Consider the following 21,346-nt stretch of genomic DNA (forward strand, 5'->3'; position numbering starts at 1 on the left):
TGAAGCTTATAGTTTATTTAGGGAAGACAGAAATAAACTATATAATATGTAAATTATAAAGTATTTGGTATGGTATAAGGTGGAAAAAAGAAAAAATGTAAAAACAGAATGAGGGATTGGGAGTACTGGATAGGGGAGTGCAGTGTGTTGGGGTGCCATTTTAAGTAGGTGTTGTCAAGCACAGACACTGGAGCAGATGAGCGAAATTGGCCTTTGGGAGAGCCTGATAGAGAGTAGTTAGGATGAAGGCCCTGAGGCAGAAGCCCCCATGGCATGTTTGAGTTTTACAAGAGGCTGGAGTAAAATTAGCAAGGGGGCAATAGGAATAAGAGATAAAGGTGAGGGGCATCAAGGATCAGATCACTTGGGAGAATTTGTAGATTATTGTGAAAACTCCAGTTTTTACACTAGAGTACTCATGAAAGGTTTTGCAGTTTTTGAGAAGAGGAATGTTATAATCTGATGTGCTTTACAAGGATGTCAGTGGCTGGTGAGAATATACTGGGGCGGGGGCAGAGCAAGGCAAGTATGAAAATAGTGAGGCCTTTGCAACAATCCAGGTAGCAGGTGATGGTTGCTTAGAGCAAGGTGTTAGTAGTGGAGATGGTGAGAAGTGGTCAGATTTTGAGTGAATTGTAAAGGTAGGTGTTTTTTTTTTTTAAAACTTGATTGAGGTGAAACTTTTCTAAAAGCTTTCTCTTTGGAGAGTCAGAAGACAGATAAATTTGAATTGGTACTGCATTTAAGGTTCTGGAAAGTCTTTGTTTTTTTGACATGTATAGTTTCTTTTTGGCAAAAGCTTATGTAGCTTTACAGGATCTTTTAGTGATTTCAGAAGCAGTTATTCCATTTTGTGTGATGATGAGCTATTAGACAAGTAATTTTTATAGTAATTTAAGGTCTGATATTCAGTATTCTTATTAATAAGATGGCATCCAAATATTCACCTTCCTGTGAATATTGTAAAATACCCAAATTTACTTAAGAACTTGCATAGCAGACAATGGCAGATGGTTTTTATTTAGAATCAAGTCTATGAATGACTAAGAAATGAAAGATAAAACTAAGAATATTTTGTAAAATGCCATTGATTCCAGATACTGGGATTGAACCCAAAATGATCAGTGGGCCTACTGAGAATACTAGATTCAGCTCCAAATGTCTGTCCTGATCATTTAGTTTATTACTTCAGCATCTCTTTTACATCTTTGCGTGAAGAAAAGTCATTTCTTATATCCAAATTCTGTTTCTAGAAGAGGGAAGTACTAAAAATGCTGTCAAGACAGCTCAACTCACATCCAAGTTCCTATTTCAGTTATTCTTCCATTTGGACTCTATGTGGCAGCTTTCTTTGCAGTTTCTTTGCAGTGTTTTTCATCTGATACGAGAATTGGAGAAACTGTTTTATATTTTCAGAATCCTTTAGAATTTTTTTTTTAAAGTGGGAGTTTGAAGAGGTAAAGTTGTTTATTCCAGTTGGCCCTTCCTCCTCTCTTTTTTCAGTGCCCCCTCCATCGCCACCTTTACGTACATTGGAAAACAGTTATTGGGCTTAACCGTTTAGTTTTTCATTGGAACCATTTGGGTATGTTTCTGAGTGTCTACTTAGATTTTGTTTTGCCAGTCTGTCACCGATCTTCTTACTAACAATCAAATCTAAAGACTTCAATATGTATTGCTTTGAGTTTTTAGTGTTGGAATGATTAGAAGAATAGAAACAAAAAATAAGGAACAGCAAACTAATGAGTAGGCACTTGTTCAAGGAATCCATTACTAGCTGGCTGAGATCTTTAAGGAGTTGGCTATGGAAGGAGATGAAGTGACTGATTATAATGGTAACTGCTTGCTATTATGTGTTAGAAAATGGGGTGGTTAATTATCCTGCATGCTATTTGAAACCTTTGAAAATAAGTCTTTTAGAGCTGGCTAACAGTATTCCTTTATTTACTTTCTTATGTTCAAATGTGCAGTTTGAGGCTTAAAAATTACTTTGGGGACATCATAGTACTTTACTTCCCACAGTAAAAATGATCCTGAGGGTCAGGTATATATTTTTGTTGCATCAAGGCTTAGAAATGTAAGCACATTTCATTGTTTTAGGGCATTTCTAGATGTATCCACTCATTTTGAGTTATGCCAGGTGTAGTATAAGGTAAAAATACTATATCTGAAGACATTCACTTAAACTTTGACTCTTAATCAGATTAAATAGATCTTGTGATGTCAACTGAGAACTATGTTGATCCAAGATACTGGTAAATCTTAATATTTTCCATTGGTAAATCAACTACTTATGTTGGGTTTTACTTATTAGTTATTCCAAATGAAATGATAACATTTCTAATTGTAAAATTTCTCTAAATTGGGAAAAATTTTAAAGAATTTCTTTTGGCATATAGCCATATTTTTATTTTAAAGAAGTCTAGAATTATATCTATATGCAAAGCTTTTTAGTTGCCTTACTATATTACTTAATTGAATATGTAGAGAAGATGACACTGGGAATTTTTAAAAGAATAATTTTTCTGTTGTTAGCTTTTTAGTTGGAGAAGGAGCCTACAGATGGGCAGTAGATCATGGAATACCTTCTTGCCCTCCTAACATCATGACCACAAGTGAGTAAAAACTTTTCAAAATTAAGCTATATTAGCATATATACCTGAGAGTGTTATATTGCTTTTGACCCAGATAGTACTGATATTTAAGGAAGAAAGCTTGTATGTTGAAAAATTTTAGTTAAAAGACACATAGAAAATTATTTGCTTTTAAGCTATGTTTATATTCCTGAGGTCCCTGCATTGCATCTTTTTAAAAACAAACAAAAACCTTTTATTTATTTTTAGAGAAAGAGGAAGGGAGAAGGAGAGAGAAAGAGAAACATTGATGTGAGAGCAGAGCATCGATCGGCTGCCTTCTGCACGTCCCCTATCCAGGATCTAGCCTGTGACCTGGGCATATACCCTGACCTGAATCGAACCAACAAACTTTTGGCGCATGGGACAACGCCCAACCAACTGAGCCACACTGGTCTGGGCCCTGCATTGCTTTCTCATGTTTTTATAGAAGAATTGCTAAAAGGATTTCTTTTAGGTTACTTAAAATAATTACTAACAGTAAAACCATAATACCACCCCCTCAGAGAATGAGAAGAAAACAGATCATCATTTAGCTGTCCCTGAGTTGAAGAAGGCCTTTCTATGTACCAAGTGTAAGAGAAGGAAAAGCAAAAGTGACTGTGGGAGTTAAGACTGAAAAAAACACTTACCATAAATATGACAAAAGGATACATGTTCTTAATCTATGAAAAGGTTTACCTAGCCCTAACCGGTTTGGCTCAGTGGCTAGAGCACTGGCCTGTGGACTGAAGGGTCCCAGGTTTGATTCTGGTCAAGGGCATGTACCTTGGTTGCGGGCATATCCTCAGTAGGGGGTGTGCAGGAGGCAGCTGATCGATGTTTCTCTCTCATTGATGTTTCTAACTCTCTATCCCTCTCCCTTCCTCTCTGTAAAAAAATCAATAGAATATATTAAAAAAAAAAAAAGGTTTACCTAAATTAAGAACCACACATGTAATACCCCAGTAGAAAAATGCTCAAAAGTCATAAGTAGGTAATTTAACTAATAGGGAAATTTATATCAAAATTAGGACATGTTAAATTTGTTCTCTTAATTTGTGAGAGTTAAAAAATATTACATTATTACTGGTAGATGTGGGTTAACTGAACATCATATATTATAGCTACAAATGTGAATTGGCAGAAATTTTGGAGGATAGCTAAATAGTATCGATCAAGAGCCTTAAACATATTCTGATTCTAGGAACTTGTCATTAGAGATACTAAGGTTTATATAGAAGGGTGCAATGCTCCAACTAACTGAGCCACACTGGCCAGGGCTATTTTGTTTTTCTTGGAGACACCTCACCTGGCACCTTAAGGTCTAGAGTGGATGCTTACTGGGCCTGCTGTGTATTTGTCATTGCTGGTCTTCACCTCATCATCATTTGGGATTTCCTTTTCCTCTCTCCAAAATCACATTATCTGTTTCCTGAATCAATCAATCTACCTATCTATCTACCTGTCTGTCTGTCTATCTATCTATCTATCTATCTATCTATTTATTTTTAAAATTATTTTGCTTCTGCATTTAGTATATGCAAGACTAGAAATAATTTTCTCTTAGGCTTTTGAAGAAATTATTTTTATTTTAAAATTTTCAGTCTTTCTGTTCAGTCCTTTGGCATTTTGATTCCCAGTTTTTTGTGGTGTATTCTTTCTCTTTGGAAGTAAGCTCTTAATTCCCATGTTCTTATTAACACAGTGAAGTATCTTGGGATGGGTCTTTTTTTTATTCAGCATTCTGGGTACTCATTTTGTACTTTCAGTGTGGAGATTCGTATGCTTCAGTTTTGGGGAAATTAAAAAAATAGTATACTAGCCAAAACCGGTTTGGCTCAGTGGATAGAGCGTCGGCCTGCGGACTGAAAGGTCCCAGGTTCGATTCCGGTCAAGGGCATGTACCTGGGTTGCAGGCATATCCCCGGTGGGAGATGTGCAGGAGGCGGCCGGTCGATGTTTCTCTCTCATCGATGTTTCTAACTCTCTATCTCTCTCCCTTCCTCTCTGTAAAAAATCAATAAAATATATATATAAAAAAATAGTATACTAATCTCTTCCCCTATCCTTCAATTTTCTTTTTCTAATTTCTATAAATTAAATGGTGGATTTTGCTCCAATCCCTTGTTTCTTTTTCAAAAATTGATTAATTTTTTAAAAAAATTTCTGTTTTTTGTCCTGTCTTGGAAGTTTCTTTAAGTTTATCTCCTAAGTTTTTAAATTGTGATGAATTTATAATTTTGGTTTTCATAGTTTTTGTTGTTAATCCTCACCTGAGGATATTTTTCCCATTGACTTTTAAAAAGAGTGGAAAGGAGGGAAGGAGGGCGAGAGGGAGAGAGGGAGAGAGAGAAACATAGATATGAAAGAGACACATTGATTGGTTGCCTTCCTCATGTGCCTTGACAAGACTAGGGATCGAACCTGCAATTCAGGTATGTGCCCTTGACTGGGAGTTGAACCCATGAGCATTTGGGTGTGTGGGGTAGTGCTCTAACCATTCAGCACACTGGTTAGGACTGGTTTTCATAGTTTTGATTTCTAGAGATTCATCTGTGATGAATACTTTTAAAAGTAGTGTCCTGTTCTAGGTTCACGAACTTAATATGTATTTTGGCTTATCTCTTAGGATATAATTCTTTAAATTTTGTTTTTACCTGCTGTTTCTCTTTTTGCTTTCTTATTTTTTGTTTCAGACCCCAATACATGTTAGCCAATTTCCTCAACCATACAGTGACCCTCTGCTGTTTTCATACTCATGAGTGTGGCACTTAAAAGCCATTTGGAAGCTTTGTTTGTGAGGACAGGTCTGGGTGACCTCAAGGGGGATGGTGTGATCATGCTTTTTTTGTTGAGGGAATTCCCAGTTGTTCCCCCAACAAAACCAAATGTCTGTATGTGTTTCTTTTGTACTAGTTAGAGAGAAATCTTCCCAGCTCTGGCAGGGCAATAGCCAGTATTCTGGTTTAGATCAAGGGAAGGGGCTTACCTTTTTTATTTTTTTTCCAGACTTTTTATATAAATCCCAGTTTTAAGCAGAACCCTCATACCTGCCCCTAGGCTGTACTTGATGTCCACTTATTTGGGGCCCTCTGGTTCAGCCTCTCCAGTGTTAACCTCATGTTTCCTGCAAGCAGGAGGAGGGGATTAGGCATCTACCTGTTCCTTATTGATAGCTTCTGCCAGTTTCCCTGTTTTCAGTTTCAACCTGGCTTTGTGAGATAACAGGGGCTTTCTGTTTGGAGCTCTTCTGATGGTTTTTGGTCAGAAATTACTTACTTTGGAAGAAATTAGTTTGATTAGTAATGTCTTGGCTACTAGTCATCGGGGTTTGTCTTCCTCTACTCAGTTACTGTGTATTCATTCATTTGCTTTCTGCATTCTAGCATTAGGTTGGTATTACCCTCCTCATTATTATCATCCCAGTGTATGTCAGTCTTTTGCCTCTTTAAATTTCTTTTTGGTAAGGTTTTAGTAGAGTGGAGATGAACTTGCTCGTGTGCTCAGCCAGTTTTAATTATTTTGTACTTCTTATTAATTCAGAACATTTATATAAAAAGGTGTTATAAAACAATTATTACTAGATATTTTGCAGATGACAAAATATTTTGACTATACATTAGTGTTTTGTGCTTATAAGAAGAAATATATATGTATATATACACACACACACACATATTGCTAATAGATTTCTTGTTACTTACATAAGCAACTAACAAGAAATATTCTCTGAATAAATAAGGTATTTGAAAGTTAAGTGATATATTTATCTATTTGTTTTTTGCAAAAAAGAATAGTATTGACCTATGGTGCATTTAGGAGTAGAAATTATGCTCTTCCATTGTTTTCAGAATCATGTCAGCCATCCTTGGCCTCCAAAATCAGCCAACACCATTTTTGAGCTTAGCTCCTTATTGCTGAGCAGCCATGTGCTTCCAAATTCATCAGAATTATTCCACTGAGGTGGAGGCCACCATCAACTGCCTGGTCTACATGCATCTGCAGGTCTTCTACACCTACCTCTCTCTGGGCTTCTGTTTTGACCACGAGGATGTGGCTCTGAAGAGCCTGGGCCACTTCTTCTGCCAGTTGGTGGAGGAGAATTGGGAGGGCGTCTATTGTCTCTTGATGCAAAACAAGTGTGGTGGCTGCGTCCTCTTCACGATGTACAGAAACCTCGTAAATGAGTGGGGTAGGACACCATGGAAGCTGCCAAGGTCCTACAGAGGAACCTGAACTGCCGGGGTCCAACCCCAGCAGGTCCAGGGGTTCCCAAAGGCGTAGACGGAGTCCGCGAAGAAGGAAGGACACGGAGACAGCGTTCAGTTGATCAGCAGCCTAGCCAGGATCTCCAGCCAAGTTCTGGTCTCGATCTCCAGAGAGGTTCTGCTTTTTATTGTCTTGTTACATCTGTATTTATCCCAGTTGATTTTAATCCTGTCAATTTCTATTACAAAGGTTAGGGCGTTTCTTATCTCCATTCCAGGGAGTAAAGATTATGTAGTTTAAGCATGATTGTTTGTAGTGATTAACTACCCGCCTGGCACTTAGTTAAGGAGTTTCATCCCCTCCCTGACTTCAGGGAAAAATTCCTACCTGGGGAAACAACCTTTCTCGGAGAGGTGACCTTGGTTAAAACACACAGCGCTAAGGGGAGCAAACATATTAAGAACAGTATGCTATATACGCCAGGTCCCTTGAAACATATGCTGTGCAGATGTTTCTTTCCTGCAGCGACTGTGTCAAGCAGCAAGGATGGACCGGCTTCCGGCACTGAACCAGACCCTTTTGGATCTGAATGCCCTAGGTTCTACCCACAGTTTTCATTATCTGAAAAATCTTTATTTTTGCCTTTAATTTTAAAATATATTTTTTGTTGAATGTAGTCTTCTAGGTTGGCAGGAGTTTTCTTTTGTACTTTTTATTATTATTTTTTTATTGTGGTAAAATATACATAACTTAAAATTTAATAGTTTTAATTCATTGGTACTGAGCACATTCACAGTGTTGCATAACCATCATGGATTTCCACAACAGTTTCATCCCAAACAGAAATTTTGTACCTGTCAAACAATTACTCATTCTCCTTTTTTGTGAGCCCCTAGTAACCTCTAGTCTATTTTTTCCTCTCTGAATTTGTCTATTTTAGGGGCCTCCCATAAGTGGAATCATACTGTTACTGACATTGGGGTTCTTGGGTTCCCCAAGATAGAAATCGAGAGGAAATCCCAGAGAAATTCCCAATCAGATTTTATTAAGCTTATGCCCAAGCACAAGGGAGATAACACAAAGGAAAGGAAGGTCTCTGAACGGGCTCGTGGGGGTTGGGGAAGGACTGGCTCTGCTTGGCTTGCTTTTATATGCTGGGGACACAGTGGGCTTGTGCGAAAAGGCGGCTGTTTTGAAAAAGGCAGGCTTGCAGAATTTTCCATTTCAGTGTTGGTTGACTTCCTTTTCCAGCTGCATTGCCTGGCACTGTGGGAGCAAGATGGCAGACTGCTCATTGCTGCCACCCTAGGAAGGTCCCATAGTGGTCAAACCTTAATCAACTGCACCTGCAGGTCAGTAGTTTAAGCAGGTAGTTAGAAGGGAGGTAAAATTAGATACTGCATTTTTGAATGGGAGTGAAGGGGTGGTGACATTTTTGTGGTCAGCTTACCTCAAGTTTCTTTTGACTACCTGGTCTTCACTTCAGTTCCTTGGGCACCTGGTATTTTCTGTTTTCAGGCCCAAGTCCCTATGCTGTCTCAATACAATGTTTGTCCTTTTGCGTCTGCCTTTTTCACTTAGCATAATGTTTTCAGAGTTCACCCATATTGTAGCATGTTTCAGAATTTTGTTCTGTCTTATAACTGAAGGGAGTAAGGGAGAGGGAGAGAGTGATAGGAACATCAGTGATTAGAGAGACTCATCAGCTGCCTCCTGCATGTCCCCCATTGGGGACCAAGCCCACAACCTGGGCATGTGCCCTGACTGTGAATCGAACTATGACCTCCTGGTTTATAGGTTGATGCTCAACCACTGATCCACATCAGCACTTTTGATGATGCCAGTACATTATATTCTAGATTACTTTGTTTCTGATTGGAAGTCAGGTATTATTTTTATCATTGTTTCCTTGTATGCGATGTGTTTTCTTTTTTCTCTTAACTGCTTTTAAGAATTACTCATTTATCTTTGGTTTTCAGCATTTTAAACATGATATGCCTAGGTGTGGTTTCTTTGTGCCTAGTTTTTACTGTGCCTGTTGAATCTGTGGGTTACAGTTTTTAATCAAATTAGGAAAAACTCAGACTTTTTGTTGTTTGTTTGTTAGTGTCTTCTCTCATTTGTTTCTAGGATTTCAGTTCTGCTTACATTAAAATATTTTGTGCTTCCACTTGTTATTGAAGCTCTTACTTTTTCATCCTTTTTTCTCTGTGTTTTCTGGATTCTCCATAGAAATAGAACTAGTAGAAGATATATCTATCTGTTTGTCTGTCTGCCTATCTATTTATCTACTCATCTTAAAAGACATATTATCAATAATTAGTGGTTATGGAGGCTGACAAGTCCCAAGATCCTTAGGGTCAGTCAGGAAGCTGGATTTTCAATCCAAGTCCAAAGGCCTGAGAATCAGGAGAACCAGTTATGTAGTTCTAGGATGAAGGCTGGCGGGTTTGAGACCAGGAAAAGCTGATGTTTTAGCTCAAGGACAGAGGCAAATAAAAGTCCATGTTCCCGTATGAAGGTAGTCAGGCAAAAGAAATTCTCTCTTACTTAGGGGAGAGTCTACATTTTAGTTCTATGAATGCTTTCAGCTAATTGGATAAGGTCCACCTACATTAGGTAGGGCCGTGGTCGGCAAACTGCAGCTCGCGAGCCACATGCAGCTCTTTGGCCCCTTGAGTGTGGCTCTTCCTAAGCTTTAGGAGTACCCTAATTAAGTTAATAACAATGTACCTACCTGTATAGTTTAAATTTAAAAAATTTGGCTCTCAAAAGAAATTTCAATTGTTGTACTGTTGATATTTGGCTCTGTTGGCTAATGAGTTTGCCGACTACTGAGGTAGGGCAATCTGCTTTACTCAGGTTACCAATTTAAATGTTAATCTCACCTTCATCAAACACACCTTTACAGACATACCTACAATAGTATTTGACCAAATATCTGGGTACCTGCTGCCCACTCAAGTTGACAGAAAATTAACCATTACACTTTCATTTGTATGAATTCTGTTCAATTGTCTTAAAGTTCACTAATCTTTTCTTCATCAGTATCTAATATTAATCTTATGTAATGATTTTAAAAATATAAAATATTTATAGCTTTCAATTATAAAGTTCCATTTTTAAAAAATAATTTACATCTCTCTTTTGAATTTCCCATGTCTTCACTCATTATACTCATTGTTAACATATTTGTTATTGTTATTTTTAAAATCCTTGACTAGTAATTCTAAAATCTAGGTCATCTGGGTCAATTTATTTTTTTTTAGTTAAATTTATTGGGGTGACATTGGTCAACATGTGTGGCTTCAGGTGTGGGTTTCTATGTTATAAGATCTGTACATTGTACCTTGTGTCCACCACCCAAAGTCAAATCTCCTGTGGGTCAATTTCCATTGATAGATTTTTTTTTCCTTCCTCTTGACTCTGGATCACATCTTCCTGTTTAGTTGCAAATCTCATAATTGTTTATATTGCAACTCAGGCACTGTGGATGATACATTTTAGAGACTATGGATTTGTTATCTTCCTTTGAATGATGTTGAGTTTTATCCTAGCATGTAATTAAATTATTTGCAGATAACCTTGATGTTGTCACAGCCTGGTTTTAGGCTTTGTTAAACTGAGTCTATTTTAGTTTTGTTTTTAATCCTAGACTTGTTTTCTTTCAAAGCTTTTATATATTTTACCCTTATTTTAAAAATGTGTCTTTATTGTTGAAAGTATTACATATGTCCCTCTTATTTTCCCCATTGGCCCCTTCTACCATCTCCCCCCCACCCCCACAACCCATCCCCTAGGCCTTCACCACATTATTGTCTGTGTCCATGGGTATTTATTTATTTATTTCTAAGATATATGTATAGGCCTTTCTGGGGTTTCCGTGGAAAGTCTCAAACTTTAAACTTTGTCTCTCCTACGGTGAGCATTTACCAAAACTCTGTCAGCATTTTTGCTGTTGTTTTCCTTCACTCTACTCTAGGGAACCCTGTAGCCATTTTCCATTCTTTTATCTTCACCTCTGAAATTCTGTTCTATATGTATAAAAGCCTAAGTGACTGTTCGGTCAACCAGTCGCTGTGATGCTCACTGACCACCAGGGGCAGATACTCAATGCAGGAGGTGCCCCCTGGTGGTCAGTGGGCTCCCACAACCTACCTCCTGCAGCCAGCCAACCTCCCGCGGTCCCTCCCCTCGGCCGGCCGGCCCCAGTTGGCCTGATTGGGACTGGGCGAGACAGTCCCATCAGCCCCGATCACCAGCCAGGCTGAGGAACCCCATCCATGCATGAATTTGTGCACCGGACCTCTAGTTAAATATATAATAGACCTTTTTACATTATCTACCCTGTTTCTTAATCTTCTGTGTTTTTCATCATTTTATCTTTTTAGGCACATTCTGGATAAGTTTTTTCTCCTCAGGCTTTTTTTTTTTTTTTTTTTTTTTCTCCTATATTAGTGTAGATTGAGTAAATTTCTTTCTTTTTTTTTTTTTTTTATTGCTTAAAGTATTACAAAGGGTATTACATATGTGTCCATTTTATCACCCCGCCCTAGACAGTCCCCTAGCCTCCCCTGTCCCCCAGTGTCTTATGTCCATTGGTTATGCTTATATGCATGCATACAAGTCCTTTAGTTGATCTCTTACCCCCCTACCTCCTGCCCCCCAACCCTCCCCTGCCTTCCTGCTGCAGTTTGACAATCTGTTTGAGGCTGCTCTGCCTCTGTATCTATTATTGTTCAAAAGTTTATAATGGTCTCTATTATCCATGAATGAGTGAGATCATGTGGTATTTTTCCTTCATTGACTGGCTTATTTCACTTAGCATAATGCTCTCCAGTTCCATCCATGACGTTGCAAATGGTAAGAGTTCCTTCCTTTTTACAGCAGCATAGTATTCCATCGTGTAGATGTACCACAGTTTTCTAATCCATTCATCTACTGATGGGCACTTAGGCTGTTTCCAGATCTTAGCTATGGTGAATTGTGCTGCTATGAACATAGGGGTGCATATATCCTTTCTGATTGGTGTTTCTGGTTTCTTGGGATATATTCCTAGAAGTGGGATCACAGGGTCAAATGGGAGTTCCATTTTCAGTTTTTTAAGGAAACTCCATACTGTCTTCCATAGTGGCTGCACCAGTCTGCATTCCCACCAGCAGTGCACAAGTGATCCTTTTTCTCCACATCCTCTCCAGCACTTGTCGTTTGTTGATTTGTTGATGATAGCCAGTCTGACAGGTGTGAGATGATACCTCATTGTTGTTTTGATTTGCATCTCTCGGATGATTAGTGACTTTGAGCATGTTTTCATATGTCTCTTGGCTTTCTGAATGTCCTCTTTTGAAAGGTGTCTATTTAGGTCCTTTGCCCACTTTTTGATTGGATTGTTTATCTTCCTTTTGTTGAGTTGTATGAGTTCCCTATAAATTTTGGAGATTAGGCCCTTATCAGATATGACATTGGCAAATATGTTTTCCCACACAGTGGGTTTTCTTATTGTTTTGTTGATGGTTTCTTTTGCTGTGCAGAAGCTTTTTATTTTGATGAAGTCCCATTTGTTTATTTTCTCTTTAGTTTCAAGTGCCCTAGGAGCTGTGTCAGTGAAGAAATTGCTTCGGCATATGTCTGAGATTTTGTTGCCTTTGGATTCTTCTAGAATTTTTATGGTTTCCTGTCGTACATTTAAGTCCTTTATCCATTTTGAGTTTATTTTTGTGTATGGTGTAAGTTGGTGGTCTAGTTTCATTTTCTTGCATATATCTGTCCAATTTTCCCAACACCATTTATTGAAGAGACTATCTTGGCTCCATTGTATGTTCTTGCCTCCTTTGTCAAATATTAATTGAGCATATTGGTTCGGGCCGATTTCTGGGCTCTCTATTCTATTCCATTGATCTATATGCCTATTCTTGTGCCAGTACCAGGCAGTTTTGAGAACAGTGGCTTTGTAATACAACTTGATATCTGGTATTGAGATCCCACCTACTTTGTTCTTTTTCAGGATTGCTGCAGCTATTCGGGGTCTTTTTTTATTCCAGATGAATTTTTGGAGAGTTCGTTCTAGATCTCTGAAGTATGCCGTTGGTATTTTAATGGGAAGTGCGTTGAATTTATAGATTGCTTTGGGTAGTATGGACATTTTAATGATGTTGATTCTACCAATCCAGGAACACGGTATGTTCTTCCATCTGTTTATGTCTTCCTCTATCTTTTTTCAACGTCCTGTAGTTTTCTGAGTAGAGGTCTTTTACCTCTTTAGTTAAGTTGATTCCTAGGTAGCTTAATTTTTTTGGTGCAATGGTAAACGGGATTGCTTTTATAATCTCTCTTTCTGAAAGTTCACTACTGGTGTATAGAAATGCCTCAGATTTCTTGGGGTTAATTTTGTATCCTGCTACATTGCCAAATTCATGTATTAAGTCTAGTAGCTTTTGGATGGAGTCTCTGGGGTTTTGTATGTATAATATCATGTCGTCTGCAAATAAGGACAGTTTTACTTCCTCTTTTCCAATTTGGATGCCTTTTATTTCTTCTTCTTGCCGAATTGCAATGGCTAACACTTCCAGTACTATGTTGAACAGGAGTGGTGAGAGGGGGCATCCCTGTCTTGTTCCTGTTCTTAGGGGAAATGGTGTTAGTTTTTGCCCATTGAGTATGATGTTGGCTGTGGGCCTGTCATATATGGCTTTTATTATGTTGAGGTATGATCCTTCTACTCCCACCTTGCTGAGAGTTTTTTATCAAAAATGGGTGTTGAATTTTGTCAAATGCTTTTTCTGCATCAATTGATATGACCATGTGGTTTTTTTCTTTCAGTTTGTTTATGTGATGTATCACGTTTATTGATTTGCGGATATTGTACCATCCTTGCATCCCTGGGATAAATCCTACTTGGTCATGGTGTATGATCTTTCTGATGTACTGCTGGATCCGATTTGCTAAGATTTTGTTGAGGATTTTGGCATCTATGTTCATGAGGGATATTGGCCTGTAGTTCTCTTTCATTGTGTTGTCTTTACCTGGTTTTGGTATTAGGGTGATGCTGGCTTCATAGAATGAGCTTGGAAGTGTTCCTTCCTCTTGAATTTTTTGTAGTAGTCTGAGGAGGATAGGTTTTAGTTCTTCCTTGAATGTTTGGTAAAACTCTCCTGTGAAGCCGTCTGGTCCTGGGCTTTTGTTTGATGGAAGCTTTTTGATGACTGCTTCAATTTCTTCCATAGTTATTGGCCTGTTGAGATTTTTAGATTCTTCCTGATTGAGTTTTGGAATGTTGTATTTTTCTAGGAATTTGTCCATTTCCTCCAGGTTGTCTAGTTTGTTGGAGTAGAGCAGTCCATAGTATTTTTTAATGATCATTTGTATTTCTGTGGGGTCTGTTGTTATTTCGCCTCTATCGTTTCTGATTTTGTTTATTTGGGTCCTCTCTCTTTGCTTCTTGGTGAGTCTGGCTAGAGGTTTGTCAATCTTGTTTATCCTTTCAAAGAACCAGCTCTTGGTTTCATTGATTTTCTGTATTGTTTTTTTGGTCTCTATGTCATTTATTTCTGCTCTAATCTTTATTATTTCCTTCCTTCTGCTCACTCTGGGGTTTTCTTGTTGCTCTCTTTCTAATTCTTTGAGTTGTAGAGTTAGATGATTTACTACCATGTTTTCTTGTTTTTTGAGATAGGCCTGTAGAGCTATAAACTTCCCTCTCAAGACTGCTTTCATTGTGTCCCATAGGTTTTGGATTGTTGTGTTTTCATTGTCATTAGTTTCCAGAATGTTTTTAATTTCTTCTTTGATCTCATTGGTAACCCAATCAATATTTAATAGCATGCTATTCAGCTTCCAGGTGTTTGAGTATTTTTGGTTGTTTTTATTGTAGTTTATTTCTAATATTATGCCATCGTGGTCTGTGAAGATGCTTTTTATGATTTCAATCTTCTTGAATTTGGGGATACTTTGCTTGTGACCCAATATATGGTCTATTTTTGAATATGTCTTATGAGCATTTGAGTAGAATGTATATTCCCTGGCTTTGGGGTGGAGTGTTCTGAAGATGTCTATTAAGTCCATCTGATCTAGTGAGTCATTTAGGATTGCTGTATCTTTGCTGATTGTTTGTCTAGAGGGCTTATCCAGTGCAGTCAGTGGTGTATTAAAGTCCCCTACTATGATTGTATTGTTGTCGATCTCTCCTTTGATATCTTCCAGGAGTTTTTTTATGAATTTGGGTGCTCCTGCATTGGGTGCATATATGTTTACCAGAGTTATATCTTCTTGTTGTATTGATCCCTTTAGTATTATGAAGTGGCCTTCCTTATCTCTTGTTATGGCCTTCACTTTGAGGTCTAGTTTGTCCGATATAAGTATTGCTACCCCAGCTTTCTTTTCCTTTCCATTTGCCTGAAAGATATTTTTCCATCCTTTCACTTTCAGTCTGTGTGAGTCCCTTCTAATGAGGTGGGTTTCTTGTAGACAGCAGATGTATGGGTCATGTTTTTTTATCCATTCAGCCACTCGATGTCTTTTGTTTGGAGCATTTAGTCCGTTTACGTTTAAAGTTATTATTGAAAGGTACTTGTTTGTAGCCATTTCTGTTTTTGTGTGGCTGTTTTCTTTCTGAGCTTTTTATTTCTTATTTTTATACCAGTCCCTTTAGCATTCCTTGCATTGCTGGCTTGGTGGTGATAAACTCCCTTAGCCTTTTTTTGTCTGTGAAGCTTCTTATTTCCCCTTCAAGTTTGAATGATAGCCTTGCTGGATAGAGTATTCTTGGATTCAGTCCTTTGCTTTGCATCACTTTGTAAATTTCAGTCCATTCTTTTCTGGCCTGATGTGTTTCTGTTGAGAAATCATTTGACAATCTAATGGGAGAGCCCTTGTATGTAACTTTCCGTCTCTCTCTTGCAGCCTGTAAGATTCTCTCTTTGTCCTGAACATTTGCCATGGTAATTTTGATGTGTCTTGGTGTGGGTCTTTTCGGGTTCACCTTGTTTGGGACTCTCTGGGCATGTGTGACTTTTTTCTTCCCCACCTCAGGGAAGTTTTCTGATATTATTTCTTCTAATAGGTTTTCTAATCCTTGGTCATCCTTTTGTTGTTCTGGTACTCCTATTATTCGTATGTTGTTTCGTTTCATGTTGTCCCAAAGCTCCCTTAGGCTCTCCTCCTGTCTTTTAATTTTTTTCTCCAATTGCAGTACATTTTGGGTGTGTTTTGCTTCCTTGTCTTCTAATTCACTAATTCGGTCCTCCGCTTCTCCTAGTCTACTGTTGATACTTTCAATGGAGTTTTTCATTGCAGCTATATCACTCTTCATTTCTTCTTGGGTCTTACTTAAGTTGTTGATTTTTTCATCTGTTTCTTCTAGCTTCTTCCATATGTTATCGATTTTTTCATCTGTTTCGTCTTGCTTCTTGCAGAGGTTGTCGATTTTTTCCTCCATCCGGTTTATGCACTCTAGGACCCTTATTCTGAATTCTTTTTCTGTCATGTTGCATGCCTCTGTATTACTTAGCTGCTTTTCTGGAGAGTCCTCCTTCTCTTTCCTTTGGGGGTTTCTTTGTCTACCCATGTTTGATCTCACTGACATATCTAGACGTTGAGTCGTTCAGTGGTTGCTCCCTTGGTAGCAGTGACTCCTTGATCTGTGGTTGCTCTTCGGGCGGTTGCGGTAGCAGCTGCTCTTCAGTTGGCAGCAGCTCCTCTGGTGGGTTCTGTTCACAGCTGTGGTGGCTCTTCTGGCTGGTGGGCGAGGTTTCACGTACAGCTGCTGTTCCTCGGCAGAGGGTGTGTTGCTCAGGAGGTTGCTGTTGCTTGGACCTGCTGCGTTGATTTAAAGGCACAAAATACAACACAACAAGGCACCACGTACCAGGCACTATACACAAATATATTCACGATATTAATAACCCCAAATAAAGGTGATCACCCGAATTAAGAGAATTAGGGAACAAGGAAGAAGAAAGAGAAAAAGATAAAAGAGAAAAAGAAAAGAAAGGTAGGGACCAAAAAAAAAAAGGAGTGCAAAAATGAAATTTGGAAAAAGAAGGGGGGAAAATAAAAGCGAGAAAAGAAAAGAAAAAAAAAGAAAAAAAAAAAAGAGCGAAAAGAGAGAATGAAGTGGAAGAGGGGAAGAGACTTTTTATATGAGGAGAATACTCCTATAGAACAGCCATTAATCCCAACAAATTCCAGCAACAGCTCCCTGGAGATGAATGCAAACTAGAAACAACCAATAATATAACGATGAAAATAGAATGGAGAACACTAATCCCAAAATAAAATAAAGAGAAAATAAAATGGCACTTTAAAAAATGGTAAAATGGTAGCAGTAGTAATACTGGTTAAAAATAAGAAGGTAGTAATTAAAAGGGTAAAATCAGGTGATGGAAAAAGAAGAAAAAAAAAAAAAAGAAAAGAAAAAAAAAAAGAAGAAAAAAAAAAAAGAAAAAAAATTGGTTTCTTAGTTAAAAGGTGGAAAAAAAAAAATTGCAGTAGTGAAGGTCCCTTGGTTCTTCTATTCTTCAGTGTGGCTCGCCTTAGACCTGCCAGGTATCCAGGAGAGTGTTGAGTTTCCCTGCGATACACTGTTCCTCTGTGTTGTAAACCACAGTCCTTATTTTAAAGCAGACCGCTTTTGTTTCCCAGACTGCCTTATTTTGTGTTTAGCAAAGAGTCAGTTTGTGGGTCAGCCTCTGGGTGGCAGTGTTTTGGGGTTGGCCTCTGAGGCTGTAGGGCCTTTCTGTCCAGTGGAAGTTCACTGCCCAGAGCTGGCTGCGTAATAGTTAGTTACCAGCGCTGTGTTGTTGCTGGGATTGAAAATCCCTCTATAGGCCAGACCCTGTTAACTCCTAGGGACTGATCAGGTTATTTTAATCCTTGATCTTGTACAGGGTGGAATCTGGGTGTGGCTGTGCTCCTTGCCTGGGGGCTGGGGGGAGGAGTCTCACTCTCCGGAGAGAATGGCTGCCCTAGTCCTGTGCTCGGGGGTGTCTCAGCACTCAATTCGCTGCCACCTCTCCCGGCTCCCCCTCTCTCCTCAGTCTCTCCCCAGATTCCACTCCTCCGCACACTCTCCCTCTCTTCAGCACAGGTGAGTGTCTGTATCCGAAATGTCCCATGAACAGGATTCAGTGAAAACAATCAAACAAACGCCGGCCGCGGAAACGGGGAAGGCTTGGTTTCTGTAAGCTTCTTCTCTTACCGGGACTGCATGGTCTGGTCAGCTCTTCAGGTTGCCCCCTTTAGGCTCAGTCCTCTGTGATCACAGCACTGAGCTCTCAATTCCCCGGCGGCGCCAGGAATCCCGCGGTTCTCCTTTCCCCCGTCAGGGGCTGTGCCTGTCCCAAGGGACGCGGCTGCCGCGCGGTCTCCCTCCGACTCTCTGGGTTCAGAGGTCTGGCAAACTTTCCTGCCCAAATCCCTGGTTTTTTTTTTACCTTTCCTGGGGAGTTCTGCTCTTCTCGGCTGCAAACCGTCTCACCAGCTGAGCAATTTCGCCAATTCGGTGTGGGTGTTACTAGTTTCAGCTGCTGACTCCATTTGCTCCGGGACACGACCTGGGACGCGTCTGCCTATATCGCCGCCATCTTCCCCCCCTCTCTCCTCAGGCTTTTAATTCACCAATTTCTTTTTTTATATCCTGTCAACTACCAAGCACATACATTGAGGTTTTAAATTTGGTTATCTGCTTTTTCATTTCTAGAAGTTCTATTTTTTTAAGAATCTATAATTTAATTTACTTTGTAGTATGAAATAAAGATGTATTCATGTTTTTTGTTTACTTTTTAATCATTATAAGGACACTTGTTTTATATTGTGCCTGATAATTCCATTATATGTGGTACACATTGGCATTTTTTCTTCTTATTATTCATGGTGCCTCTTTTCCATGGTTATTATCTTTGACTGTATGGTTATTATTGCCCTTAAATAATTATTTGTGTAGACTCACCCATAGCCTAGGATGAAGGTGTCTTTTTCCAGATGTTATTTTTTGCTTTTACTTTTGCCAAGTGTGTGTGCACTGTGAATGGAAAAAACACTATTTTTTCCCCTTTTACTTGCATACTACTGTCACACTCACAACTCCCTATATCACTTCTGACATAACTTGTGGGGGTTTTCTACACTGAACCAATTCTCTGTACCATCCGGGTGTCCTGCAATTCAATTTAATTCTGACACTAACTGGAGTTAGTACAAACCCCACAGGTTAAGGGCTTGGTCCCAGAAGATTGCACTTCCCCTTTAGATGCCAATCGCAAGCCTGGGTTGTCACCTGTGCTTCCAGCTGACTGGCTATACATTAGAAGTTCCCATGGCCCCCTTTTTGGGGTTTGACTAATTTGCTAGAGTGGCTCAGAAAACTCTGGAAAACAGTTTACTTACTAGATTACCAGTTTATTACAAAGCATATTAGAGGATATGAATGAACTGCCAGAATTAGAGATAGATACATAGGGCAAGGTCTGGAAGGGTCCTGAGTGCAGGACCTTCTGTCCTTGTGGAGTTGGCGTGTACCACCTTCCCTACACATAGATGTATTCAGTCACCTGGAAGCTCTCCAGGCTTTGTCCTTGAGGGATTTTTATGGAGGTTTCATCGTGTAGGCATGATTGTTCATTAACTCCATAGCCAGTGCCTATCTCCTTCCCCGAGGATGGGATAAGGCTGGATGAAAGTTCCAAGCTTTTAAGCATGACTTTGTCTTTCTGGTGACCCATCCTCATCCTGAAGCTATGCAGAAGCCCACCAAGAGTTGCCTCATCAGACCAAAAGACATATCCTCCTGGAAATTCCAAGAGAGTTAGGAGCTTTCCGGAACTGGGGTCAAAGACCCAATGTTAGGATAAAAGGTGATCATAGTACTCTTATCACCTAGGGAATTATGAAGGTTTTAAGAGCTCTGTGCCAGGAATCAGGACAAAGACCATGTATTTTCTATTTCACACACTATTAATCAGAATCTACTTAAACTTAGTTAAAAGTTTATTATTCCCTGACCTGCCCAAGTCTCATGTTTGCAAATCTATACAAAGGACCCAGTCAACCCAAAATTTCTTTCCAATATTCCCCATCCCCCTTTTCTCCTTCCTCTTTCTACTCCCCACCCCCCTCCTGTCATCCCATAATCGAAGACAGTCTTGCTTGAATGTACTTGGTATTGGGATAGAGAGTAAGTACAGAGTTGCATAGTTCTGGCCAACCCTAGCAATGTGTTAGCCCTTCCAATACCCAGTTTCCCACACTTGGAAGTTCCTCCACTTTTAGTGAGAGAACTCCCACTTTTAATGGGCTCTGGGCTTGATTTACATCTCTCCTTGATGCCATTATCAGAAAACGTTGCTAATATCTTCATTGTTATAGTCTACTTTGTAATTTCTCATTTGTCAGTTGAATCTAATTGGCTGTTTATATCTGTATATCGTTTTACATTTTTAATTATTATTATTTTTTTGCTTTTGGAAGCTCTATTTGGTTCTTCTTAAGTCTTCCTGATCACTTTATCATCTTTTCTTCCTTAGTTATATTTTCAGTATCATCCCTTTTTTTCCATGAGCATAAACATGTTTTATAGTCTACATTTGATTATTTCAGTATCTGAGGTCTTTGTAGGTTTAAATTGAATTATGCTTGCTGATATTTGGCAAAGTTTTATTCTTGATGGTTTATTTCTCATGTGTTTTGTGAATTATTTTAAATTATGGGCTCATGTTAATTGAAACGTAGGAATTCTATGAAGTGTGGTAAGTTAAGGTTTTTTATTCCAGGGAGTATTTGCATTTGAATTTTAGGGGTTGTTGAGGCACTAGCACATTGAGATAATTTTTGAGTTGTTTTTTTTTTTTTTTAAATTTTAGGTCACTAAAATGAATTCTTCTCTAAACCTATCTGAAAGCCCTTGGTCATGAATTATCTAGAGAGACTTTTCCTCCCTTACATATAAATCTAAGGCTGAGACTTGCAAGTTTCCTTTTTCTTTGCATATGGTGGCCTTTTCTGATTTTCCCTTTTACTGGGCATAGCACCTTTTGGGGTTTGTTTCTTTTTTGTGTGGATAATCTTCAGTATGTTTCCTTGAGCTGCATTGTTCCCAGGTTTCATCTCTTGTCCTTTATGCCAAGAGACCTTCAAAACCAAAGTGGGTGGTGGTATGCATTGGCAGATACCTCTGGGTAGCATATACTACTATGTACCCTCAGGACTTGTGTCTCTGGATTTGACTTTTTTCTTCTTTAACCTAAGGGTATTTGTCTTATTTTCCTACCACTTCAGCATGCATTGAAAAGCCTCTTTTAACCTTTTATCCAACATTCTTAAGGACTTGTCCTGTGAAGGCTCTATAGGATATGGCATCTGCCTCATTGCCCTAATATTTATCAAATGTCATTTTTAATGTTTCTTTTATAGGATTCAGTTTAGCTGCATTTAAAAGAAACAAGAGGAAACTAGAGCTGGCAGAAAGGGTGGAAACAGATTTCATTCAACTAAAGAAAAGAAGACAATCAAATGAAAAGGTCAGGAGGTAT

General features: G+C 38.8%; 1 protein-coding gene across 2 annotated transcripts in view; it reads left to right on the forward strand.

Annotated features, from left to right (window-relative positions):
* The window catches only part of TASP1 (taspase 1), a 249,297-nt gene that overhangs the window by 68,058 nt on the left and 159,893 nt on the right, over nucleotides 1–21,346 (forward strand). For both annotated transcript variants that reach the window (XM_081097445.1, XM_081097446.1), the window contains exons 7-8: nucleotides 2,536–2,615; nucleotides 21,228–21,334. In XM_081097445.1, the coding sequence (XP_080953571.1) occupies nucleotides 2,536–2,615; nucleotides 21,228–21,334 (187 nt within the window). The remainder of the gene's footprint in view (nucleotides 1–2,535; nucleotides 2,616–21,227; nucleotides 21,335–21,346) is intronic.

This window comes from Myotis nattereri, assembly GCF_964212035.1.
Source record: "Myotis nattereri genome assembly, chromosome: 8".
Lineage (NCBI taxonomy): Eukaryota > Metazoa > Chordata > Mammalia > Chiroptera > Vespertilionidae > Myotis > Myotis nattereri.